We start from the raw sequence: 25215 nt of genomic DNA on the forward strand, positions 1-25215 counted from the left end.
GCTGAATGAACTGTTTAGCTGCCAGACAAGGCAAGGCAGTGGTAAGGTGTTGGGACTATGCCGTTGGGACTATGCCGTTGGGACAGCTTTATGTAGGGCCTAACAGTCTGTGGGTACCGTTTGTCACCGTTATAGGGCGATTCATGTATTGTTTAGTGTTGTGTGGTGTAAAGGCTTTGCTGGCATGCGTCTAAAATATATATATTTTTTGCGCCAAGATGTACATGCTAAAATCGCCAGTGGTTTGGTTTACGTTGTTGAACATGGCATGAATGATTAAAAAATCTCACAAAAAACTGGTATGAATGATATAATCAGCCGGAAGTATTATTGTATTGAATGACTGGTATTCATCCATTAAAGGTTGGAAACGCATTTTTTGTGGGCGGAAACCCCTAGTACGGTTGATATCGTATTCACCAAGCAAATACCGTCAACAATGTCACGTTTTCTATCGCTCATGTACTCTACGCAAGTCTTTTCCGTAATCTGCTACGCAAGATAGTAGCTTTCACTCAAAGGACATTTAAATGGCTACACTGTATAGCACCCACTGTATATTGGATCGCACAATACGAATAGTAACATTGTTTATATGTACGTTGTAACAAACCGCGCTTGAGTCGACTCTGCTTTGCAACTGCGTTGTAATTTGGACCCGAATCTATTTGCTGTGTACCCTTTGGAACAGTCAAAATGAACGAGGAGGAAGACTTTTTGCAGAAAACAAGGCAGGGGTTTGAAGATCTCTGTCGAGCTTTGAATATGGACGAGGAGGCGAGCAACGAAGCATGGAAGAGCTACGAAAACATAAGCAAAAATTACACATTAGAGGTAAATATGTTTTGCTTTGTATATTGTACAGTAATATACATTTAGCCATTTTGGCAACCGGTTTACCACAGGCTTCACTTGCAGAATAGCATTGCCTCTACCTTTCACGACCGACATTTTACGTCGTCTCATTTCATATTTAAAGACGCAGCTTGTATTACGTTTGTAGTTTTACATACATATTTGATATAAAACTCCATTATTTGTGATATTTTTCTGTGGAAAGGGGAGGAGTTTACCGGTCTGTGTCAGTTTTAGAGGCGGACCAATCTCATGGTTTAGAATAGGACAAGGTTAACTGGGGTCAGAGGTTCTCAACCTTTTCCCCCCAGGGCGCCTTTTTTCACATTTAAAAAATGTCACTACAAAATTTTGTTTCTCGAGATACCTTATACTAAATACACCACCAGCTTGATTTTTTACATTTTATTTGAGGGACCAAGGAAAAGGGTTTTGTTTTTGAAGCTAATTTCCTGCAAACTCCATAGTTTAACAAGACATCATGACATCTTTTAGGTTCGCTCTTTATTTAGGTAGGCTCTTTAATGATGCTTACTGTAAATAAACTCTAGACCCTATTTCCCCAAATGTTATTCCGCTACCAAATATGTTTATTAAGAGAATTTAAATGAACCCTCTATTTAATGATGCATATCCTCTTTTACATAAAGTGAATAGATCAATTGATAGCGACAGAGTCACACATATATATAAGATTGCTTCCCATGCAAAGTCCCATTTCTTTGACTCCTTGACTTTAGAAGGTTGTTGCTCAGCTTCTGAATGTCATTGAGACAAATATATTCCCCCATGTGCATTAGAGTCAAGTCTTCCTCTCTCATTTTACCTCTTGTTTTTAGCTTAATTAAAGCATCGTAGATGAATTATTTCTTATTTTTAGATCAGTATAAAAACAAACAAAAAATTACTCCTCAAATCAAGGAAGGTCCCGCACCTCCCAACGGAACATTGCCGCCCCATATGGGGGGCGCACCCTCTAAGTTGGCAACCCCTGGTCTAGAAAAGGGGGCGCTGCTCTTTGGTCCTAACACTGAATGATCCAGCTTACTTGATATTTTTTTAAATATGGTATAGTTATGAATATCAGGGTTGTTATAAAAGTCTGCATTGTGCATGTGCCTTATTCACAAACCTTTCCTCATAAGGATTAGCCATCTGCTGTATCTGTGTATGGTTTATTTGGAGGTGGTTCGACAGAAAATTAGGAATAGGGATTACAGAAGAAACCACTAGAGGGGAGAATTTCTAACATGGCCTATCTCCTCTGGCCCCACCAGCTCTAATTAGTATCCTTAATAGTGAGATAGAGCCTTGGACAGAAAAAGTAACACCCCCCCCTCTCTCTTTCTCCATCCCCCTTTCTTACAGGGCAGTGAGCTACACTGGTTAGCCTGTGCTCTCTATGTGGCCTGCAGGACAGCCATACCAACAGTGGGTAAAGGCACCGCGGAGGGAAACTATGTCTCTCTGACCAGGATCCTCAGCTGTTCAGAACAAAGGTGCGTAATGCCCAGGCACGAGTCCCTATGGTCCGGTTTCCCGGATACAGATTAAGCCTAATCCTAGACTAATAAAGGATGTTCAATGGAAATTATACATAAAACGGGCCTCTTAGTCTAGGACTAGGCTTAATCTGTGTCCAGGAAACTGGCCTTAAATGTGCCCCACATACAGTGGGGCAAAAAAGTATTTAGTCAGCCACCAATTGTGCAAGTTCTCCCACTTAAAAAGATGAGAGAGGCCTGTAATTTCCATCATAGGTACACTTCAACTATGACAGACAAAATGAGATTTAAAAAATCCAGAAAATCACATTGTAGGATTTTTAATGAATTGATTTGCAAATTATGATGGAAAATAAGTATTTGGTCACTTACAAACAAGCAAGATTTCTGGCTCTCACAGACCTGTAACTTCTTCTTTAAGAGGCTTCTCTGTCCTCCACTCGTTACCTGTATTAATGGCACCTGTTTGAACTTGTTATCAGCAACCTCAAACAGTCACACTCCAAACTCCACTATGGCCAAGACCAAAGAGCTGTCAAAGGACACCAGAAACAAAATTTTAGACCTGCACCAGGCTGGGAAGACTGAATCTGCAATAGGTAAGCAGCTTGGTTTGAAGAAATCAACTGTGGGAGCAATGATTAGGAAATGGAAGACATACAAGACCACTGATAATCTCCCTCGATCTGGGGCTCCACGCAAGATCTCACCCCGTGGGGTCAAAATAATCACAAGAACAGTGAGCAAAAATCCCAGAACCACACGGGGGGACCTAGTGAATGACCTGCAGAGAGCTGGGACCAAAGTAACAAAGCCTACCATCAGTAACACACTACGCCGCCAGGGACTCAAATCCTGCAGTGCCAGACGTGTCCCCCTGCTTAAGTCAGTACATGTCTAGGCCCGTCTGAGGTTTGCTAGAGAGCATTTGGATGATCCAGAAGAAGATTGGGAGAATGTCATATGGTCAGATGAAACCAAAATATAACTTTTTGGTAAAAACTTAACTCGGCGTGTTTGGAGGACAAAGAATGCTGAGTTGCATCCAAAGAACACCATACCTATTGTGAAGCATGGGGGTGGAAACATCATGCTTTGGGGTTGTTTTTCTGCTAAGGGACCAGGACGACTGATCCGTGTAAAGGAAAGAATGAATGGGGCCATGTATCGTGAGATTTTGAGTGAAAACCTCCTTCCATCAGCAAGGGCATTGAAGATGAAACGTGGCTGGGTTTTTCAGCATGATAATGATCCCAAACACACCGCCTGGGCAACGAAGGAGTGGCTTCGTAAGAAGCATTTCAAGGTTCTGGAGTGGCCTAGCCAGTCTCCAGATCTCAACCCTATAGAAAATCTTTGGAGGGACTTGAAAGTCTGTGTTGCCCAACAACAGCCCCCAAACATCACTGCTCTAGAGGAGATCTGCATGGAGGAATGGGCCAAAATACGAGCAACAGTGTGTGAAAACCTTGTGAAGACTTACAGAAAACGTATGACCTCTGTCATTGCCAACAAAGGTTATATAACAAAGTATTAATAATGCTATTGACCAAATACTTATTTTCCACCATAATTTGCAAATAAATTCATTAAAAATCCTACAATGTGATTTTCTGGATTTTTTAAATCTCATTTTGTCTGTCATAGTTGAAGTGTACCTATGATGGAAATTACAGGCCTCTCTCATCTTTTTAAGTGGGAGAACTTGCACAATTGGTGGCTGACTAAATACTTTTTTGCCCCACTGTCACTTACTAACGGACTATCACACAAAGTCCTCCATAGATTTGCATAGCAGTCCATATGGTTTCTTGCTTAGTTCTTGGATTCTGATTCCAACCTGGTTATTTGTGTAATGCTGAACAAGGACCCACACATCTACTAACAACATAACTGTCCTATGTAATATATAATTTATTGACCTGGAAAATACTGTCAATTCTCAAAGAGTTGCCCTGTTTCTGATTGCAGCCTCATTGAGTTCTTTAACAAGATGAAGAAATGGCAGGACATGGCAAGTCTGCCCCAAGACTTTTGCCAGAGCACGGAGAAGCTGGAGAGGAATTTCACAATTTCCGCCGTCATCTTCAAGAAATATATCCCCATATTCAAAGCCATCTTTAAGGCACCCTCTGACGACCCACCCAGAGTCCACAGGAGCCGCAAACAGAGGTGAGTTAGTTGTTGATACTGTAGCTCGCTATGATGTTCTGACAAATCACTATTTTCTACAACAGTTTGACCACTCTTGAACAAAGCCAAGTAGATGTGTGCACTCACTACCGTAAGTTGCTCTGGATAAGATCATCTGCTAAATGGCTAGAATGTACAAATGGAATTGTTTCCATCCTGGTGCCAGCCAGATCGTGAGATCTCTGAGCACAGCGGTCAGTCTCCTTGACCAGACTGACCGCCGACTTATTCTGATTTTAGGCGCCATCCCTGCACCGTCGCTGAAGTCTTCAACTTCTGCTGGATTCTGTTTGTCAACGCTAAAGGTGAGTACTTCTGTTTTGTTCATGGCAAAAGACAGGAAAAGAGGTGGAGGACAGAGGGGAAAGGACTAGGGATTAGTGGGGTCCAGTTTGAAGGCTATGTGAAGTGATCACTATTTGGTTACTCACAAAGTATAACTGACAAGGACTAGCTACTCTACATTGGGCACTGGGCATGCCAAGGACTGCACTGAGTTGTTGGCATCAGCAGGAGAACAGAGGCCAGGGCAAATAGATGTAATTTTTATAGCTCCTTAATCCTTAATAAGAACTCAAAAGACACGCACGCACACACACAACCAGATCAGTCCCCTCCTGTGCTCCCTGTTCACCCAAGACTGCGTGGCTGCGCACGACTCCAACACCGTCATTAAGTTTGCCTGCAACACGGCGGTGGTAGGTTGCGTCACTGGCTGGTATGGCAACTGCTCGGCGTCTGACCGCAAGTTGCTACAGAGGGTAGTGCGTACGGCCCAGTATATCACTGGGGCCGAACTTCCTGCCATTCATGACCTCTATACCAGTTGGTATCAGAGGAAGGCTCTGAAACTTGTCAAAGACTGCAGGCACCCAAGTCATAGGCTGTTCCCTCTTCTACCACACGTCAAGTGGGTACTGGAGCACCAAGTCTGTGACCAAAAGCCTCCTGAACAGCTTCTACCCCCAAGCCATAAGACTGCTGAACAGTTAATCAAATTGCCACCCAGACTATTTACATTGCCCCCCTTTTTTATTATTTATTTATTTATCTTCATTATTTTGCACTGACATCCTTGCACTTGCTCTATGCACACTCACTAGACTCTACACTCTTGGAAGAAAATGTGCTATCTAGAACCTTAAAGGGCTCTACCTGAACCAAAAAGGGTTCTGCCTGGAACCAAAAAAGGGTTATTCTATGGGGACTACCGAAGAACTCTTTTGGAACCCTTTTTTCTAAGTGTCCTCACACATACTACACTGGATTTGATTTGATTTGACTAGTTTTGTTAATTGAATTAGGTGAAAGGTGACTTTGGTAAGTATACTGTGATATCCATTGTTCTTTGGACGTAGTTGAAATAATCTAAATCAAGGTTTGAGGCTACCAGCACTACTCTGCTGTCAACACGAGACATCTCTATCTTTCAGATCAATTCATTTCAACAAGCTTTATTGTTAGGGCCAGATCATTGTGCCAAACTATCTTTGTGTCTTAGAAAAGTAGTGTAAAATCCTACTTATTATTATTATTATGATTATTTCAATGTCTCTTCTCTCTCCCTCCCCTGCCAGGAAACTTCCCTATGATCAGTGATGACCTGGTGAACTCGTACCACCTGCTGCTGTGTGCTCTGGACCTGGTTTTCTCCAACGCTCTGCTGTGTAACACCAGGAAGGAGCTGCTCAACCCCAACTTCAAAGGTGACCTCCCGGCCCAAACCGATATCCCCTCCCTATCCTCCCATCTCTCACCCCCTATGCATACAGTACATTCAGAAAGTATTCCTACCCCTTGGCCATTTCCACATTTTGTTACGTTATCAATCTACACACAATACCCCATAATGACGAAGTGATAATAGGTTTTTAGAAAAAAAAATTGTACATTTATTATTATATTTTTTTGAAATACCTTATTTACATAAGTATTCAGACCCTTTGCTATGAGACTAGAAAATGAGCTCAGGGTCATCCTGTTTCTATTAATCATCCTTAAGATGTTTCTACAACTTGATTGGAGTCCACCTGTGGTGAATTCAATTGATTGGACATGATTTGGAAAGGCACCGCACCTGTCTATATAAGGTCCCACAGTTGACAGTACATGTCAGAGCAAAAACCAAGCCATAAGGTCGAAGGAATTGTCCGTAGAGTTCCGAGACAGGATTGTGTCGAGGCACAGATCTGGGAAGGGTACCAAACATTTCTGCAGCATTGAACGTCCCCAAGAACACATTGGCCTCCATCATTCTTAAATTGCAGAAGTTTGGAACCACCAAGACTCTTCCTAGAGCTGGCCGCCTGTCCAAACTGCGCAATCGGGGGAGAAGGGCTTTGGTCAGGGAAGTGACCAAGAACACGTTAGTCACTCTGGCAGAGCTCCAGAGTTCCTCTGTGGAGATGGGAGAACCTTCCAGAAGGACAGCCATCACTGCAGCACTCCACCAATCAGGCCTTTATGGTAGAGTGGCCAGACAGAAGCCCCTCCTCAGTAAAAGGCACATGACAGCCCGCTTGAAGTTTGCCAAAGGGCACTTAAAGGACTCAGACCATGAGAAAAAATATGATCTGGTTTGATGAAATCTTTGGCATGAATGCCAAATGTCATGTTTGGAAGAAACCTGCTACCATCCCTACAGTGAAGCATGGTGGTGGCAGCATCATGCTGTGGGGACGTTTTTCAGCGACCGGAACTGGGTGACTAGTCAGGATCAAGGGAAATATGAACAGAGCAAAGTACAGAGAGATCCTTGATTAAAACCTGCTCCAAAGCGCTCAGGACCTCAGACTGGGGCGAAGGTTCATCTTCTAACAGGACAACGACCCTAAGCACACAGCCAAGACAACACCGGAGTGGCTTCAGGACAAGTCTCTGAATGTCCTTGAGTTGCCCAGCCAGAGCCCGGACTTGAACCCAATCAAACATCTCTGGAGAGATGAGAGATCCAACCCGACAGAGCTTGAGAGGATCTGCAGAGAAGAATGGGAGAAACTCCCCAAATACAAGTGTGCCAAGCTTGTAGCATCATATCCAAGAAGACTCATGGCTGTAATTGCTGCCAAAGGTGCTTCAACAAAGTGCTGAGTAAAGGGTCTGAAAACTCATGTAAATCTGATATTTCAGTTTAAAATGTATTACATTTGAAAAAATGGCAAAAAAACCTGTTTTTGTTTTGTCATTATGGGGTATTGTGTGTAGATTTATGGGGGGGGGGCAATGTAATCCATTGTAGAATAAGGCTGTAACTTAACAAAATGTGGAAAAAGTCAAGGGGTCTGAATACTTTCCGAATGCACTGAATATACCCTCCCTATCTTCCTACAGATAACAACATTCATAGTATCCAACCAGTATGTGTACGTGTGTGCAGGCATGCATGCATACATGTGTGGTTACTCACATGATCCGTACGTAGAGTATGTTCAATCTCTGTGGTCCTTTCCCGTGTTACTGCATAGTTACTGTAATACCTTATCACTTGCATCTAATGCAGGAAGCTGCTATGTCTCGTCTGATCTACAGGCCTTCCCGAGGACTTCCACAGTAAGGACTACAAGCCTACTGCAGGGCCTTACTGCTTCATAGAACAGCTGTGTGAACTGCATGATGGCCTGGTGCTGGAGGCCAAGGGGGTCAAGGAACACTTCTGGAAACCGTTCATCAAGAGGCTCTTCCATAAGAAGGTTAGGCACACACACACACACCTCAGTCCTACACACACACCGTAGTCCTACACAATCTACTTGTCTTCCTTGTCTCATCATGGATTTTCTGTGTCAACAGATTCTCAAAGGGAAAGAAGATAGCTTGACTGGCTTCTTCGATCCTATGAATTTTGGAGACAGTTTGTAAGTCAAACCTTATCTTGTCTCTCTTCACAGAGCAGATATTGATAGTCTTCTGAGTAATATTCAACGTTTCATATACACTGAGTGTACAAAACATTAAGAACACCTGCTCTTTCCATGAAATAGACTGACCAGGTGAAAGCCATGATCCCTTATTGATGTCACTTAAATCCACTTCAATCAGTGTAGATGAAGGGAAGATAGGTTAAAGAATGATTTTTTAAGCCTGGAGACAATTGAGATGAATTTAGGCTGTTCTGAGGGTCAATGTGTTCCTAGTGTTCGGTATACTCAGTGTATTTGTGTGTGTGTGTGTTTGTCTAGTGCGTCCATGGGGCGTGTGTACGAGGAGCATGTTCTAGCCACAGGGGGTCTGGATGAGAGGATCTTCCTGGGAGAGGGGGCCAATGAAGACATTGGCACACCAGGCCCCTGTCTCTGTGTGGGAGTAAAGAACCAGGACGCCTCCGCATACAGACTCTACAGCAGTCTGACTGTAAGACGCACACATTATTATACTATTATTATACATTATTGCTAGTTATATATGAAATGTGCTGCTGTTATTATGATTACTGTAACACATAAACGCACATGCACGTCTTGTGTCTAAGTTTGGACTCAATGAAAATGTACAGTAATCCCTTTGCTATGTCCCCTTGGTGTGTCCTGTAGGCCTCGGCCTTGAAGGTGTCTACTCCCCTGACGGGTCTTAAGTATGTCCAGGACAACTGTCTGGGCACGCCGGTATCTACAGCCATGCAGAGTGTTGGCCGTCTCCACAGCCTGCTCACAGGACTCAAACACCGCCCCAGTGGCAGACTCACAGACTTACTGAGGTATTGCACACAATACAAATAATAAAATATATCCTATGCTGCACACGACCACACCAGTGGCCCAGAACATTTTTTAATGGGGTGGCCAAGGTGGAGCACAGACCCAGTTTTGTGGGGCCAAAACATTTTTAACCTTAATCGAAGCAAGGTGAAATGCTTCAGCTTAGGTTTGGTACATTTCCCTGTTCAATAAATCATAAATCAATTAAACCAAAAGCCTTGTTACAGTGTTTGTATTCAAGGTTGTGATTTTATATAAGGGTATTAGCATACCGTAGTAAATTCTCTTGAAAGTGGCATCCAAAGTGCTTATTATACCGTGACATTTAGAGGGTCTCTATTTTTTTTAACAGGACCTCCTATGTGTGTACTTTGTTTTTGATGGACTTCATGGTAAAGACATGTAATTTAACTGTAAAAATGTGTTACCTTTTAATGTGTCATGAACACAACCAGTTTCCCCCCGATTGTCTTAACAAATCACTTCAAAATGTAGGTTACCTATGCACTTTCGTCTACTCCAAAATAAGTCTAGCATCCGAACGGTGCACTGTGCACCCACCACTTGAATGGAAAGGGACATCCTATTACAAACACCATCAGTATAATGACATTCAGTGGTGTGTGTTCATGGATGCCAAAGGAAGCCAGGCGTCCCCCAAAAATGTTACAATAAAAAAATAAACCCTTTTTCTAATGCGATTTCTCATTTGTGTCTATCCATGTTTCATCATTCTCCTTTGATTTGCAAGAGGCTGAGTCTAATTCAACAGAGAAAGCATCCGAGCGAGGCAAACAGCACCCCTCCATCTTAGCATCTGTAGCCCATGTATCTGATGCTGTCTGGTCAAAAATAATATAACATGTCATACTCTTTTTGGCCAGATGGCATCAGATACATGAGCTACACATACAAAGGCAGAGGGGCGCTGTTTGCCCCTGCTCGTATTGTATTCTTTTTCCGGTGAGATTGATGAGTCTTGCTGAAGGTGTGCATCTTTGTCAAAATTATCAATATATTCAGAGACAACCTAACTCAAAATCTCTGGAGGGGCCACTTGGGTGGCCAGTCAGATTCCACATTCTGTGTGTGTGTGAACCACATACAGATTGTTATTGTTTAGTGTTTTATGTATTGGAAAGGCCTTACCTTTTCAAATACTCACCCATCCTTATATTGTTACCACACGGAAGAGTTCAGTTGTCTATTTTCATTTCAGGTTGTTAGTATTTGAGCCATGAAAGGTGTTATAACAGTGTAAGGGGTGTAAGTATGAGTTTGGAGGGTGATTTATCAGTAACTGTCTCTATCTTGTTCCAGGGCGTGTGCCAGAGACCCAAGTGAGACCATCTCCACTAGGCTGAAGGACATGTGCCAGGTCTATTGTCAGCACTTTGAGGGCAAAGGGGAGGAGAACGCAGGACTGGGGAAAGACATTGCAGTGAAGTACTTCCGCCTGGCGGAGGCGCTCTACTATAAAACCCTGGAGGCCGTCATTGACCAGGAGAAGGAGAGACTGGGCGACACGGACCTCTCTGTGAGTCCCACCTGCGCTACCCTGCTAGCTCAGCTCAGTTTGCTGTAGCTAACTAGAAATTGCACACACATTTCCCATTGACGTCAAAGCATGATTTATGCAAAGGTCCAAGTTACGGTATTGTATTTTCAGAGTGTACAAAACATTGGGAACACCTGCTCTTTCCATGACAGACTGACCAGGTGAATCCAGGTGAAAGCTATGATCCCTTATTGATGTCACTTGTTAAATCCACTTCATTCAGTGTAGATGAAGGTGAGGAGACGGGTAAAAGAAGGATTTTTAAGCCTTGAGACAATTGAGACCTGGATTGTGTATGTGTGCCATTCAGAGGGGGAATGAGCAAGACAAAATATTTAAGTGCCCTTGAATGGGGTATAGTAGTAGGTGCCAGGTGCACCGGTATGAGTATGTCAAGAACTGCAACGCTGCTGAGTTTTTCACGCTCAACAGTTTCCCGAGTGTATCATGAATGGTCCACCACCCAAAGGACAACCAGCCAACTTGACACAACTGTGGGAAGCATTGGAGCCAACATGGGCCAGCATCCCTGTGGAGCGCTTTAGCCACCTTGTAGAGTCCATACCCAGACAAATTGAGGCTGTTCACAAGGCAAAATGGGGTGCAACTCAATATTTGGAAGGTGTTTCCTAATGTTTTGTACACAGTATATGTTTAAATTGGGCTCTATGTTGAGATATTGCTTGTACTGCCAGTTCTGCTTGTAAAATATGGAAAATAATTTGTTCTCGATGGTGGATGAGCAATAAACCCTTTGTTCTGTTGTGTGTCCTTAGGGTATTCTGGAGCAGGATGTGTTCCAGCGCTCTCTGCTGGCCTGCTGTCTAGAGATTGTCATCTTCTCCTACCGACCCCCAGGGGACTTCCCACGAGTCATACACATCTTCCAGCTCCCCGCATACCACTTCTACAAGGTACATGCTTGTACTTATATCTGTATTGTGTGGTTGTATGTGTGATTGTCCTCGTCACGAGTGTGTGTGTTAGTCATGAGTGTGTTTTATTTATTTGATTTATTTCACCTTTATTTAACCAGGTAGGCTAGTTGAGAACAAGTTCTCATTTGCAATTGCTACCTGGCCAAGATAAAGCATAGCACTTCGACACGTTACATCCACACAGAGTTAAATATGGGATAAACAAAACATAGTCAATAATACAGTAGAACAAAATAACCAAAAGGTCTATATACAGTGAGTGCAAATGAGGTAAGATAAGGGTGGTAAAGGCAATAAATAGGCCATGGTGGCGAAGTAATTACAATATAGCAATTACACACTGGAATGGTAGATGTGCAGAAGATGAATGTGCAAGTAGAGATACTGGGGTGCAAAGGAGAAAGATAAATAAATACAGTATGGGGATGAGGTAGGTAGATAGATGGGCTATGTACATGTGCAGTGATCTGTGAGCTGCCCTGACAGCTGGTGCTTAAAGCTAGTGAGGGAGATATGAGTATCCAGCTTCAGAGATTTTTGCAGTTCGTTCCAGTCATTGGCAACAGAGAACTGGAAGGAAAGAAGACCAAAGGAGGAATTGGCTTTGGGGTGACCAGTGAGATATACCTGCTGGAGCTCGTGCTAAGAGTGGGTGCTGCTATGGTGATCAGTGAGCTGAGAATAGGCGGGGCTTTACCTAGCAGAGACTTGTAGGTAACCTGCAGCCAGTGGGTTTGGCGATGAGTATGAAGCGAGGGCCAACCAACGAGAGCGAACAGGTCGCAATGGTGGGTAGTATATGGGGCTTTGGTGACAACTGATGGCACTGGGATAGACTGCATCCAGTTTGTTGAGTAGAGTATCGGAGGCTATTTTATAGATGACATCACCAAAGTCAAGGATTGGTAGGATGGTCAGTTTTACGAGGGTAAGTTTGGCAGCATGAGTGAAGGATGCTTTGTTGTGATATAGGAACCGATTCTAGATTTAATTTTGGATTGGAGATGCTTAATGTGAGTCAGGAAGGAGAGTTTACAGTCTAACCAGACACCTAGGTATTTGTAGTTGTCCACGTATTCTAAGTCAGAGCTGTCCAGAGTAGTGATGCTGGACGGTCGGGCAGGTGCGGGCAGTGATCGGTTGAATAGCATGCATTTAGTTTTACTTGTATGTAAGAGCAGTTGGAGGCCATGGAAGGAGAGTTGTATGGCATTGAAGCTCGTTTGGAGGTTAGTTAACACCGTCTCCAAAGAAGGGCCAGAAGTATACAGAATGGTGTCGTCTACGTAGAGGTGTATCAGAGAATCACCAGCAGCAAGAGCAACAGCATTGATGTATACAGAGAAGAGAGTCGGCTCGAGGATTGAACCCTGTGGCACCCCCATAGAGACTGCCAGAGGTCTGGACAACAGGCCCTCCGATTTGACACACTGAACTCTGTCTGAGAAGTCGTTGGTAAACCAGGCGAGGCAATCATTTGAGAAACCAAAGCTGTCGAGTCTGCCAATAAGAATGTGGTGATTGACAAAGTCGAAAGCCTTGGCCAGGTCGATGAATACGGCTGCACAGTAATGTCTCTTATCGATGGCGGTTATGATGTCGTTTAGAACCTTGAGCGTGGCTGAGGTGCACCCATGACCAGCTCTGAAACCAGAATGCATAGTGGAGAAGGTATGGTGGGATTCGAAATGGTCGGTAATCTGTTTGTTAACTTGGCTTTCGAAGACCGTATAAAGACAGGGTAGGATAGATATAGGTCTGTAGCAGTTTGGGTCTAGTGTGTCACCCCCTTTGAAGATGGGGATGACCGTGGCAGCTTTCCAATCTTTAGGAATCTCAGACGATACGAAAGAGAGGTTGAACAGGCTAGTAATAGGGGTTGCAACAATTTCGGCAGATAATTTTAGAAAGAGAGGGTCTAGCCCGGCTGATTTGTAGGGGTCCAGATTTTCTTTCAGAACATCAGCTATCTGGATTTGGGTGAAGGAGAAATGGTGGGGGCATTGGCGGACTGCTGTGGAGGGTGCCGGGCAGTTGACCGGGGTAGGGGCAGCCATGTAGAAAGCATGGCCAGCCGTAGAGAAATGCTTATTGAAATTCTCAATTGTAGTGGATTTATCGGTGGTGACAGTGTTTCCTAGCCTCAGAGCAGTAGGCAGCTGGGAGGAGGTATTCTTATTCTCCATGGACTTTGCAGTGTCCCAGAACTTTTTTGAGTTAGTACTACAGGAAGCAAATTTCTGTTGGAAAAAGCCTTAGCTTTCCTAACTGCCTGTGTATATTTGTTCCTAACTTCCCTGAAAAGTTGCATATCACGGGGGCTGTTCGATGCTAATGCAGAACGCCACAGGATGTTTTTGTGCTGGTCAAGGCCAGACAGATCTGGAGTGAACCAAGGACATATCTATTTCAAGTTCTAAATGTTTTGAACGGGGCATGCTTATTTAAGATGGTGAGGAAGGCACTTTTAAAGAATAGCCAGGGATGAGGTCAATGTCATTCTAGGATATGCCGGCCTGGTCGATTAGAAAGTGTTTTAGGGAGCGTTTGACAGTGATGAGGGGTGGTCGTTTGGTCGCAGACCCATTATGGATGCAGGCTATGTGTGTGACTAGACAGTATGTAACTTTCTCCTCTTTTTGTCTGTGTGTGTTTGTGCATGCGTGCATGCGTGCTTCCGTGCGTGCGTTCATGCATATCTGTGTAATATATCTCAGGTGATTGAGGTGCTAGTACGGGCAGAGCAGGGCTTGTTCAGGGAGGTAGTGAAGCATCTCAACCAGGTGGAGGAGCAGGTCCTGGAGAGCCTGGCCTGGAGGGGGGAATCCCCGCTGTGGGACAGCGTCAGGGAGGCCAAGAACCAGCCACCAGCTTGCCAGGAGGTAGGACATCCACAGCACCCCTCCTTATCCCCACCCTACTCATCACGTGCACAGCTAAGAAAATGGTGCCACGTTTCACTTCTCGCACACATGCCGAATCATTTGGCCCCAAAGTAACTCTGAAATCAATGTCTTGAAAAAGTTGGACTGGATGGAAATCAGAACAAAATAACAATCTTTCTCATTGACGTTCAGGTGATGCCACCGCAGCACCTGGAGGATGGGAACGGAGACAGCAGTGCTGGCAGTGCCCCTCTCTTCCCTATCAACCATGGCACTGACCTAAGCACCAACAGTGGTGGGAAAGGTTAGTCATTTAGCTTGCTAGCTAGTCAGGAGGTCAATTTGTCTGTCAGTTGTGCAATAACTCATTCAAATAGTCAGTCAGTCAACAGGTTGTAGTCAGTTGGTTACCTCCTCTCTCCCCACTTCGCCCCAGGTGTTTCTCCCTCTCCCACCACCCTGTTGGAACGCTACAGCTCCCCGCCCACGGGCTCAGCCAGGAGACGGCTGTTTGTGGACGCTTCCTTCGATACCCCATCGGACCCCTCCTCCACCACCACCACCACCACCGTCAGGACCTCCCAGGCCATCGTCACCACCACCATCCCTGCCGGACAAACAGTGGTCACTATGGCAACGGCCACGGTTACCGCTAACAACGGACAGACGGTCACCATACCTGTGCAAGGTGACGTTTGCAGATTCATTACTGTACAGTATGACATTATGGTTTTCTGTACACCTTTGCCCCTACTGCCAAATGATACTGTATATGACTCCTATATGCATTGTACATTGGGGTTTATGTCTGATGCAGGTTATTAATGAGAAATCTCATGCCCTCTGACCTCTGCAGGAATAGCCAATGAGAATGGGGGCATCACCTTCATCCCTGTCCAGGTGAGTGTGACGGGACAAGGCACGGCCATGCTCCAGCCCCTGTCTGCCCAGTCCCTGACTGGCACTTTGACCAGCCAACCACAGACCACCACCACCCTGAACAGTCCTGCCCCACAGGGCAGCCCCGCCACCAGTAAACCAATCAAGAAGCTGGCAGCCCAGGTCCTGTCCACTAACAAGCCTCAGAAAAAGGGTTCCCTCTCGCTGTTCTTCCGCAAGGTAAGGGCACACAAACATATTCTCCATTTGTCACTGAATTTAAAGGGATAGTTCAGGCACGTTAGAAATATAACTAATCTCATCTTTTGGATAGGGAGGAAGTATACTGAACAAAAATATAAACGCAACATGTAAAATGTTGGTCCCATGTTTCAAGAGCTGGAATAAAAGGTCCCAGAAATGTTCCATATGCACAGAAAGCTTATTTCTCTCAAATTTTGTGCACATATTTGTTTAAATCCCTGTTAGTGAGCATTTCTCCTTTGCCAAGATAATCCATTCACCTGACAGGTGTGGCATATCAAGAAGCTGATTAAACAGCATGATCGTTACACATGTGCACCTTGTACTGAGTTTTGTCACAACACAATGCCACAGATGTCTGAAGTTGAGGGAGCATGCAATTGACATGCTGACTGCAGGAATGTCCACCAGAGCTGTTGCCAGAAAATTGAATGTTCATTTCTCTACCACAAGCCGCCTCCAACAGTGTTTTAGAGAATTTGGCAGTACGTCCAACTGACCTCACAACTGCAGACCACATGTAACCACGCCAGCCCAGGACTTCTACGTCCGGCTTCTTCACCTGCAGGATCGTCGACAGCTGATGATACTGAGGAATATTTCTGTCTGTAATAAAACCCTTTTGTGGGTTAAAACTTATTCTGATTGGCTGGGCCTGGCTCCCAAGTGGGTGTACCTATCCCCTCCCAGGCCCACCCATGGCTGCACCCCTTTCCAGTCATGTGAAATCCATATATTAGGGCCCAATTAATTTATTTCAATTGACTGATTTCCTTATGTGAACTATAACTCAGTAAAATCTTTGAAATTGTTGCATGTTGCGTTTAAATTTTTTGTTCAGAATAGTTTAAATCCATCCTAGTATTCTGTTTCTGCCCTCTGTGCCATATGCGGCCAGATTCAACCCTACCTTTTAAGAATCCCACAACTGTAGCATTTCTTACCATCAATGATGGATTTTTGCTTGAGTTTAAAGACTTAAACCCTGGTACTGTTTTGTGCCTGCTCTGTACCACCAACAGGTGTACCACATGGCCAGTGTGCGTCTGAGAGACTTGTGTGCCAAGCTGGACATCTCTAGTGAGCTGAGGAGGAAGATCTGGACGTGTTTTGAGTATTCCCTGGTGCAATGCACAGAGCTCATGATGGACCGACACCTAGACCAGCTCCTCATGTGTGCAGTTTACGTCATGACCAAGGTAGGGTTAGAGTGTGTGTGGGGGGGGGGATGTCCGTCCCTCCAGGATTTCATCGAACTTTGTTTGTGATCGTTGCGGGCCAAAATGCTCGATTTTGCTGCGGCAATGTGAAAGGATTTTATCACGAAAATGCACTGACGAGGGAAACATTTGTTGACGTGTTGCTTGATTGAACCATTTATGTGGTAAAAGTGTTGTGATTGGTTAAAATTGCGAGCCCTCTTTTTGTAGTGTGGTGATCCGACAGTTATATGCGATAATATTGCGATGATTTGACTGTTTTATGTAGTAATAGTGTGGCGATTGGTCAAAATTGAGCAGAATCGCAAAATCCTGGACGGATTGGGATTGTTTGTGTGAAGCGGGATATGGATGTGCGTGCATGGTGTGTATAAACTGTGGGTGTGTAAGGTCGCAGGAAGTGTGTGTAGCATGCTATGTATATGTGTTTCTACTGTTGTGCAGGTGACCAAAGAGGACAAGTCTTTCCAGAACATCATGAAGTGCTATCGCTCTCAGCCCCAGGCCAGCAGCAGCGTGAGTACTGTTAGTAGGGCCTTATGCAATGATGTACAGTGCATTTGAAAAGTATTCAGACACGTATGTGTGTATATATACGTACCAGTCAAAAGGTTGGACACACCTACTCATTCATCCCCTCCGACGAATAATGGTGCCGGAGGGAATGGCTGCCTAACTAACTGTGCTATTTTTTAAATGTTCTTGTTGTCTTGTTTGTAACTTTTTTAAATTATTATTTTGTACATAATGTTGCTGCTACCGTCTTCTATGACCGAAATGAGCTTCTGGACATCAGAACAGCGATTACTCATCTCGAACTGGACAAAGATTTTTTCTTTAATGAGTCCGATGCGAAGGATATACTGCTTTCTCGAGACCAGACCCAAACTCCCGACATTTGTGTGAAGAAAAGATGGAGAAAAAAGGGGTGGAGGTCGGGCTGGGCTGCCTTCTGATAATTCGTAGGCAAATGAGTAAACTTCCGCTACCGTCTGTACTTTTGGCCAACATGCAATCGCTGGAAAATAAAATGGATGATCTACGATTTAAGAATATCCTACCAACTATAAACTGTAATATCTTATGTTTCACCGAGTTGTGGCTGAACGACGACACAGATACTATAGAGCTGGCTGGGTATTCCTAACAGCGGTAGGACTGAGAAGCTACGTCTATTAAGACGAGGGGTAGGGGTGTGTGTCTGTTTGTGAATAACAGCTGGTGTGCGATTTCTAATATTAAAGAAGTCTCAAGGTATTACATGCCTGAGGTAGAGTACCTCATGATAAGCTGTAGACCTCACTAGCAAGAGACTTCTCATCTATATTATTCATAGCTGTCTATTTACCACCACAAACCGATGCTGTATAAGGCCATAAGCAAACAGGCGCTCCTAGTGGCTGTGGACCTTAATGCAGGCAAACTTATCAAATTTACAAAATTTCTACCAGCATGTCACGTGCAACCAGAGGGGGAAAAAAACTTTAAACCACCATTATTCCACACACAGAGACGCATACAAAGCTCTCCCTCGCCCTCCTTTTGCCAAATCTGAACATAATTCTATCCTTCTGATTCCTGCTTACAAGCAAAAACTAAAACAGGAAGTACCAGTGACTCTCTCAATACGGCCCTCAGACAAGGAACGGGACACTAATCAGGGCGCTTATAAGAAATCCCGTTACGCCCTCAGACAAACTATCAAACAGGCAAATCACCAATACATTGAATCCTACTACACCGGCTCTGACGCTCGTCGGATGTGGCAGGGCTTGAAAACTATTACAGACTACGATGGGAAACCCAGGCACGAGCTGCCCAGTGACAGAAGTCTACCAGATGAGCTAAATTGCCTTTTTAGCTCGCTTTGAGGCACGCAACACTGAACCATACATGAGAGCACCAGCCGTTCCGGACAATTGTGTGATCACGCTCTCGATAGTCGATGAGAGCAAGACGTTTAAATAGGTCAACATTCACAAAGTCGCAGGGCCAGACGGATTACTAGGACGTGTAGTCAAAGCATGCGCGGACCAACTGGCATGTGTCTTCACTGACATTTTCAATCTCTCCCTGACTGAGTCTGTAATACCTACATGTTTCAAGCAGATCACTTTAGTCCATGTGCCGAAGGAAGCGTCGATAGCCATGAAGTGCTTTGAAAGGCTGGTCATGGCTCACATCAACACCTTAGGAAACCCTAGACCCACTCCAATTCGCATACCACCCCAACAGATCCACAGATGAGGCAATCTCAATCGCATTCCACGCTGCCCTTTCCCACCTGGACAAAACAAACACCTATATGAGAATGCTGTTCATTGACTACAGATCAGTGTTCAACACCATAGTGCCCACAAAGCTCATCACTAAGCTAAGGAACATGGGACTTATCACCTCTGTAACTGGATCTTGGACGTCCTGACGGCCCGCTCCCAGGTGGTAAGGGTAGGCAACAACCCATCTGCCACGCTGATCCTCAACACTGGGGCCCCTCAGGGGTCCGTGCTTTGTCTCCTCCTGTACTCCCTGTTCCACCATGGCCAAACACGACTCCAACACCATCATTAAGTTTGCTGACAACACAACAGTGGTCACCTGATCACCGACAATGATGAGACAGCCTATAGGGGGAGGTCAGAGACCTGACAGTGTGGTGCCAGGACAACAACCTCTCCCTCAATATGATCAAGACTAAGGAGCTGGAAAAGGAAACAAGAAAAGGCGGGCCGAACAAGCCCCCATTATCATCGATGGTCAATGTGACAATGGTGACGGAGTGGCAAGAGTGTGGCAAGGTGTGTTGGCATCAATACAGCGCCCCCTATCAGTCCTCTAGTGTATAGCTCTTATGGCTAGGGCCAGGAGATTTTCCTGACCTGACCAGGAAAAACTTCAAGCCCTAGTCTGAGGCAAAAGTACTGTGACAGCGTCACTGTTTCTTCCCCCTTTGGACACTGGATTATGTTCACAAATAGTGCTAATGCTGTCAAGGAACCACTCAGAGGTGGCACCACAGGTCCCAGAGTGGTGTGGCATTTTTTTGTTATATTTGGGGCCCTTGATTTTTCCTGATCTGGTAACCTAACCAGGTATGGTGAACCTACACGGTATGACGTGATTAATCTGTTGTAAAAATGGTTTAATACGGGCTATTATGGATCAGAGTTTTTCTATTAAGGTCACATGATTTTAAAAATACTCCTGGAACAACTCCTGGCCTCGGAGTGGATAAAAACCCTGTCAAACTGCAGCAACCTTGAACCTGTTCATATGAATTATATTTTAAAGAAGGACAGGGTGGGGGGGGGGGTTCTTGTGCTGAGCTTGCTTTATGCAGGTTTGCATCGTAAATCCTGCCATATGCAACTGTAGGCCAAGTAAGAAATGTTCTCAGACTGTCATAGTAGGCTAGGCTATAGACCATTTTCCAGTACATGACACACTGACGTCCCAAACTCCTGCAGTAAGAAAGCCATCGCCATCTGTGCCCATTCAACATAGCCTAGATTTAAGTTTTTATTACTTCTCATACACTTACAATGATGTTTTGATTCTTGCTTGAACAGTCGCTAAGATTATAGTTGGTTGTGATCTTTGCAAAATAACTAGTTTGAATGCAGCAGTTGAATGCTAATGCTAATCCAATTATGATCCAAAAGTAGTGTGAAATGCACTCATAATCAACACGTAAATAGAGACTTCTTTTGCTGGCGTTCTATTAGAACTCCCCCTTGTTCTGCCACCATCTTGCGCGCATCGCCCTCATGCTGGAATGTTTGCAAAAACAGAAAGGGGTCTATGCAGCTGCTGTTGTTAGTAGCCTACAGTTGATTAGACTGAAAAATGGTCTCCTTTCTATGTAATACAGCGTGTAAGATCGCTAATGTTTAGGTGTATAGGCTGCTACATTTATGTAAGAGTTGCTGCTTGTGTCTGTCAGGGGTGATGCTTGCTAAATAAATACCGGAGGAAAGTGGAGGGAGCGCCTTGAGTGTTGTTCCCGGCCCGGCGTGACCTGCGATTTCCATGAATCTGATTGGTCAAGACACGCAAAGAGCCTACAGCAGCACTCCGATGTGAAGGACAGATAAATTGTGTGCAAATTTACAAATCATGAGGCAAATCGGTCCAAAAAAAGCACTTTTCCTCCTTCTTTAATGCTTTGCGTCGATGAATTAAACTGATTGAAAAGTGCAAATTACACCTCACCACACCTTTTCTGGCAGCCCTGGAACCACTGGTTGTGTGTGATTTTCTTTACCAGGTCTACCGGAGTGTGTTGATCTCTGGGAAGAAGAAACGTCTCTCGGGCAGCAGTGTGGGAAACACACAGAGCTCTCCCACAGACAACAGCCAGAAGCAGGGTAAGAACACACACACACATACACTGTGTTAGATCTGGGTTACATGTTGAGACGCAAACTCTTTCCTGGACCTCTTCTCCCCTCCCTCGGTCTATTTCCCCCTTACCCCCTTCAGGGAGTGTTGACAGCAGCCCGGTGCCCATGTGTTCCACCAGCACCCTACCTGCCTCGCAGCCTGGCAACATTCCATCCACCCCCACCCTGGCCCCCTCCACCTCCTCATCCCTCCCTCCCTCCCAGGAGCAGGATAAGGAGGGGGGAGTGGTGGGGGAGGAGGAGCGAGGAGACCTCATCCACTTCTACAACCGGGTCTACATCAAACAGATGCGTCACTTTGCCCTCCGCTACTCGCCCAGCTCGCCCTCTGCAGGGGTGAGTGAGTGAGAGGGAGGGAGGGAGCGGGTGGGGGGAGCTTGGGACAGGGGTTGCAAGGGAGGAAATGAGAGAAAGATAGGAAAGGGAGAGATGAAAGAGGAGAAAAAGTAGGAGTTTTGTTTACAAACTTAGAAGAAAAGAGAATCCCGCACACTGCTCTTGCTAGTATCTTTACAAACTTCACTCTATTCTGCAAACCTATTTGTTAAAAGCAAGAGAGGATAGAGGTAGAGAGTGAGGGATGGAGAGGAAAATGACATTAACAAATGTAATGTATGTTTTGAATAGGTATCTGCCTATACTCTTATAATGTTTTTGTGACAGGTGCAGTCTCCTCCCCTGTGCCCGTACCCCTCCCTGAGGACCAGCTCCCCTCGCAGGGTCCTTCTGTCCCACAACCACTCGATCTACATCTCCCCCCACAAGACTACTGGAAGCCCCCCCACCCCCTCCTCTACCGCACGGGACAAGATCTTCTACTACATCTGCAGCAGCCCATCCAACGTGAGTCACAAGTACATACACATACTCATGCACACAATGTATGCTGGTTAACATTGATTCAGCACAGTACTTTTCAAACCCTGACAGTGAGTCTTTAATCATACCATACCTGACGTGTGATGATGATGAATCCCCCCCCCCCTGACCTGTGTCTATGATTTCTATCTCTGTCTGTGCAGCGCCTGGCGGAGATCAACAGTATGATCCGCACCGGGGAGACGCCCACCAAGAAGCGCAGCATGCAGCTTGAGGAAGAGCCATCGCCCAAGAGGGTGTGTCCGGACAACCAGACGGCCCTGCTCCGCAGATTACAGGACGTGGCCAACGACCGTAGCTCCTCCCACTGAGGCAGGACACAACCCCTTCAGACCACACCACAGGCTGAAGTCGCTAGTCACTAGATGGTCATGATAGAAAGGAACATTTTGGCAAGATAATAAATATCAACATTTTATGAGCATATTTTTGTTTTTCATTTAGGGGTAAGGACAGGTGTAAGGTTAGTGGTCATGGTCAGTGGTTGGTAGTTCTTATGATTTGTGTCTAGAAAGTACCATACTTCTGTCCATGGCCAGATTGTGATGAACGACTCCATTATTTTATCACCATGGCAATAAGACTAGTTGGTTGTTTTAGCAACAAAACCGATGCGTGCGCGATTATGGTGCAGAACAAACGGGGTTGGCTTAATTGTTGACATGTCAACTATATTTCGTCTCCAATGTTTATTGACAACATATATACAATTGAAGTCGGAAGTTTACATGAACTTAGGTTGGAGTCATTAGAACTCGTTTTTCAACCACTCCACAAATGTATTGTTAACAAAATATAGTTTTGGCAAGTCGGTTAGGACATTTACTTTGTGCATGACACAAGTAATTTTTACAAAAATTGTTTATAGACAGATTATTTCACTTATAATTCACTGTATCACAATTCCAGTGGGTCAGAAGTTTACATACACTAAGTTGACTGTGCCTTTAAACAGCTTGCAAAATTCCAGAAAATGATGTCATGGCTTTAGAAGCTTCCGATAGGCTAATTGACATCATTTGAGTCAATTGGAGGTGTACCTGTGGATGTATTTCAAGGCCTACCTTCAAACTCAGTGCCTCTTTGCTTGACATTATGGGAAAATCAAAAGAAATCAGTCAAGACCTCAGATAATAAATTGTAGACCTCCATAACTCTGGTTCATCCTTGGGAGTAATTTCCAAATGCCTGAAGGTACCACGTTCATCTGTACAAGCAATAGTACGCAAGTATAAACACCATGGGACCATGCAGCCGTCAAACCGCTCAGGAAGGAGATGCGTTCTGTCTCCTAGAGATGAACGTACTTTGGTGCGAAAAGTGCAAATCAATCCCAGAACAACAGCAAAGGACCTTGTGAAGATGCTGGAGGAAACGGGTACAAAAGGATCTAAATCCACAGTAAAACGAGTCCTTTATCGACATAACCTGAAAGGCCACTCAGCAAGGAAGAGGCCACTGCTCCAAAACTGCCATTAAAAAAAGACTATGGTTTGCAACTGCACATGGGGACAAAGATCATACTTTTTGGAGAAATGTCCTCTGGTCTGATGACACAAAAATATAACTGTTTGGCCATAATGACCATTGTTATGTTTGGAGGAAAAAGGGGGAGGCTTGCAAGCCAAAGATCACCATCCCAACTGTGAAGCATTGGGGTGACAGCATCATGCTGTGGGGGTGCTTTGCTGCAGGAGGGACTGGTGCACTTCACAAAATAGATGGCATCATGAGGAAGAAAAAGTATGTATATATATTGAAGCAACATCTCAAGACATCAGTCAGGAAGTTAAAACTTGGTCACAAATGGGTCTTCCAAATGGACAATGATCCCAAGCATACTTCCAAAGTTGTGGCAAAATGGCTTAATGTCAACAAATTCAAAGTATTGGAGTGGCCATCACCGAGCCCTGACCTCAATCCTATAGAAAATTTGTGGGCAGAACTGAAAAAGCGTGTGCGAGCAAGAAAGCCTACAAACCTGACGTTACACCAGCTCTGTCAGGAGAAATGGGCCAAAATTCACTCAACTTGCTTGTGGAAGGGTAAACACTAATTGAGTATATGTAAACTTCTGACCCACTGGGAATGTGATGAAATAAATAAAAGCTGAAATAAATCATTCTCTCTACTATTATTCTGACATTTCACATTCTTAAAATAAAGTGGTGATCCTAACTGACCTAAGACATGGAATTTTTACTAGGATTAAATGTCAGGAATGATGAAAAGCAGAGTTTTTAAATGTATTTGGTTAAGGAGTATGTAAACTTCCGACTTCAACTGCACATTTGCACAATGAGCACTTGTTGTCTCTCAAATGCATTGTTAGTTGTTGGTTACCTAGCTAGTAAATTTTAGCCATGACCCCTCAAAACAAGACATCAAGAACAAATGAAAAGTAGCTGATACAAGCCACCTATGATTCCCCACACGGCAGCTTCCTGTCATTGTTGCTCTCTATCTATCCAGAATCACATCACCACACAGACATTTTCTTGATATCAGCTAACCCATCTATATATTTCTACACATATCCAGAGTCAAAGGAATGTATTTTGTCTAAATACACAGCAAATACAGAATGGACTGTCAGTGTTGTGGTGCTTTGCAAATGTGCATATATGGTGGAGTATGCTTCAAAATCAAATGCATTTTAAGGTCTATTCTAATAAATAATGTTACTAACTTGCTCATGCCTACAATTTAGCTGTTCAATATGCTATGCATGAATGCCTTTCATTGTTTTGAGGTTATTCTGGAGACAAAACGCATCATTACATCATCTGTCATGTAGAAATGTATTTTGGATTTTATATGTCAGAAGTTTATATGAGTTTTTTTTTGTTTTTTTTTGAGCCAGAAGAGAAAGCACTTGACAATGACCATGTTCTTAAAATACTTTGTACACCGTTTCAAAAATAAGTATTTTAATAAGCTTT

The 25215-nt window shown here is 44.3% G+C and overlaps 1 protein-coding gene across 3 annotated transcripts; it reads left to right on the forward strand.

Moving 5' to 3' along the window:
* The first annotated feature begins 494 nt into the window (after positions 1–494).
* LOC124003811 (retinoblastoma-like protein 2) lies at positions 495–22606 on the forward strand. 3 transcript variants are annotated; one of them, XM_046312420.1, is made up of 22 exons: positions 495–834; positions 2224–2354; positions 4332–4532; positions 4794–4858; positions 6131–6259; positions 8082–8242; positions 8343–8407; positions 8732–8903; positions 9083–9246; positions 10568–10784; positions 11582–11719; positions 14461–14625; positions 14821–14932; positions 15065–15316; positions 15485–15528; positions 15646–15747; positions 16794–16970; positions 17436–17507; positions 21259–21358; positions 21474–21730; positions 22058–22237; positions 22417–22606. In XM_046312420.1, the coding sequence occupies exons 1-22, from the start codon at positions 697–699 to the stop codon at positions 22582–22584; spliced, it is 3210 nt and encodes a 1069-aa protein (XP_046168376.1). In that variant the 5' UTR covers positions 495–696; the 3' UTR covers positions 22585–22606. The 3 variants fall into 3 exon arrangements, with proteins under 3 accessions (XP_046168376.1, XP_046168367.1, XP_046168360.1); XM_046312411.1 differs by having other exon boundaries at positions 15485–15747; positions 22064–22237; XM_046312404.1 differs by having other exon boundaries at positions 496–834; positions 15485–15747.
* Positions 22607–25215: the final 2609 nt, after the last annotated feature.

The sequence above is a fragment of the Oncorhynchus gorbuscha genome, linkage group LG02, assembly GCF_021184085.1.
Source record: "Oncorhynchus gorbuscha isolate QuinsamMale2020 ecotype Even-year linkage group LG02, OgorEven_v1.0, whole genome shotgun sequence".
Lineage (NCBI taxonomy): Eukaryota > Metazoa > Chordata > Actinopteri > Salmoniformes > Salmonidae > Oncorhynchus > Oncorhynchus gorbuscha.

Coding starts and splice junctions, on each gene's coding strand:
- LOC124003811 (XM_046312404.1), top strand. CDS start 697: ATGAACGAGGAGGAAGACTTTTTGCAGAAAACAAGGCAGGGGTTTGAA. Junction 9,247..10,567: donor AGACTCACAGACTTACTGAG/GTATTGCACACA, acceptor ATCTTGTTCCAG/GGCGTGTGCCAGAGACCCAA. Junction 21,359..21,473: donor AGACAACAGCCAGAAGCAGG/GTAAGAACACAC, acceptor TACCCCCTTCAG/GGAGTGTTGACAGCAGCCCG.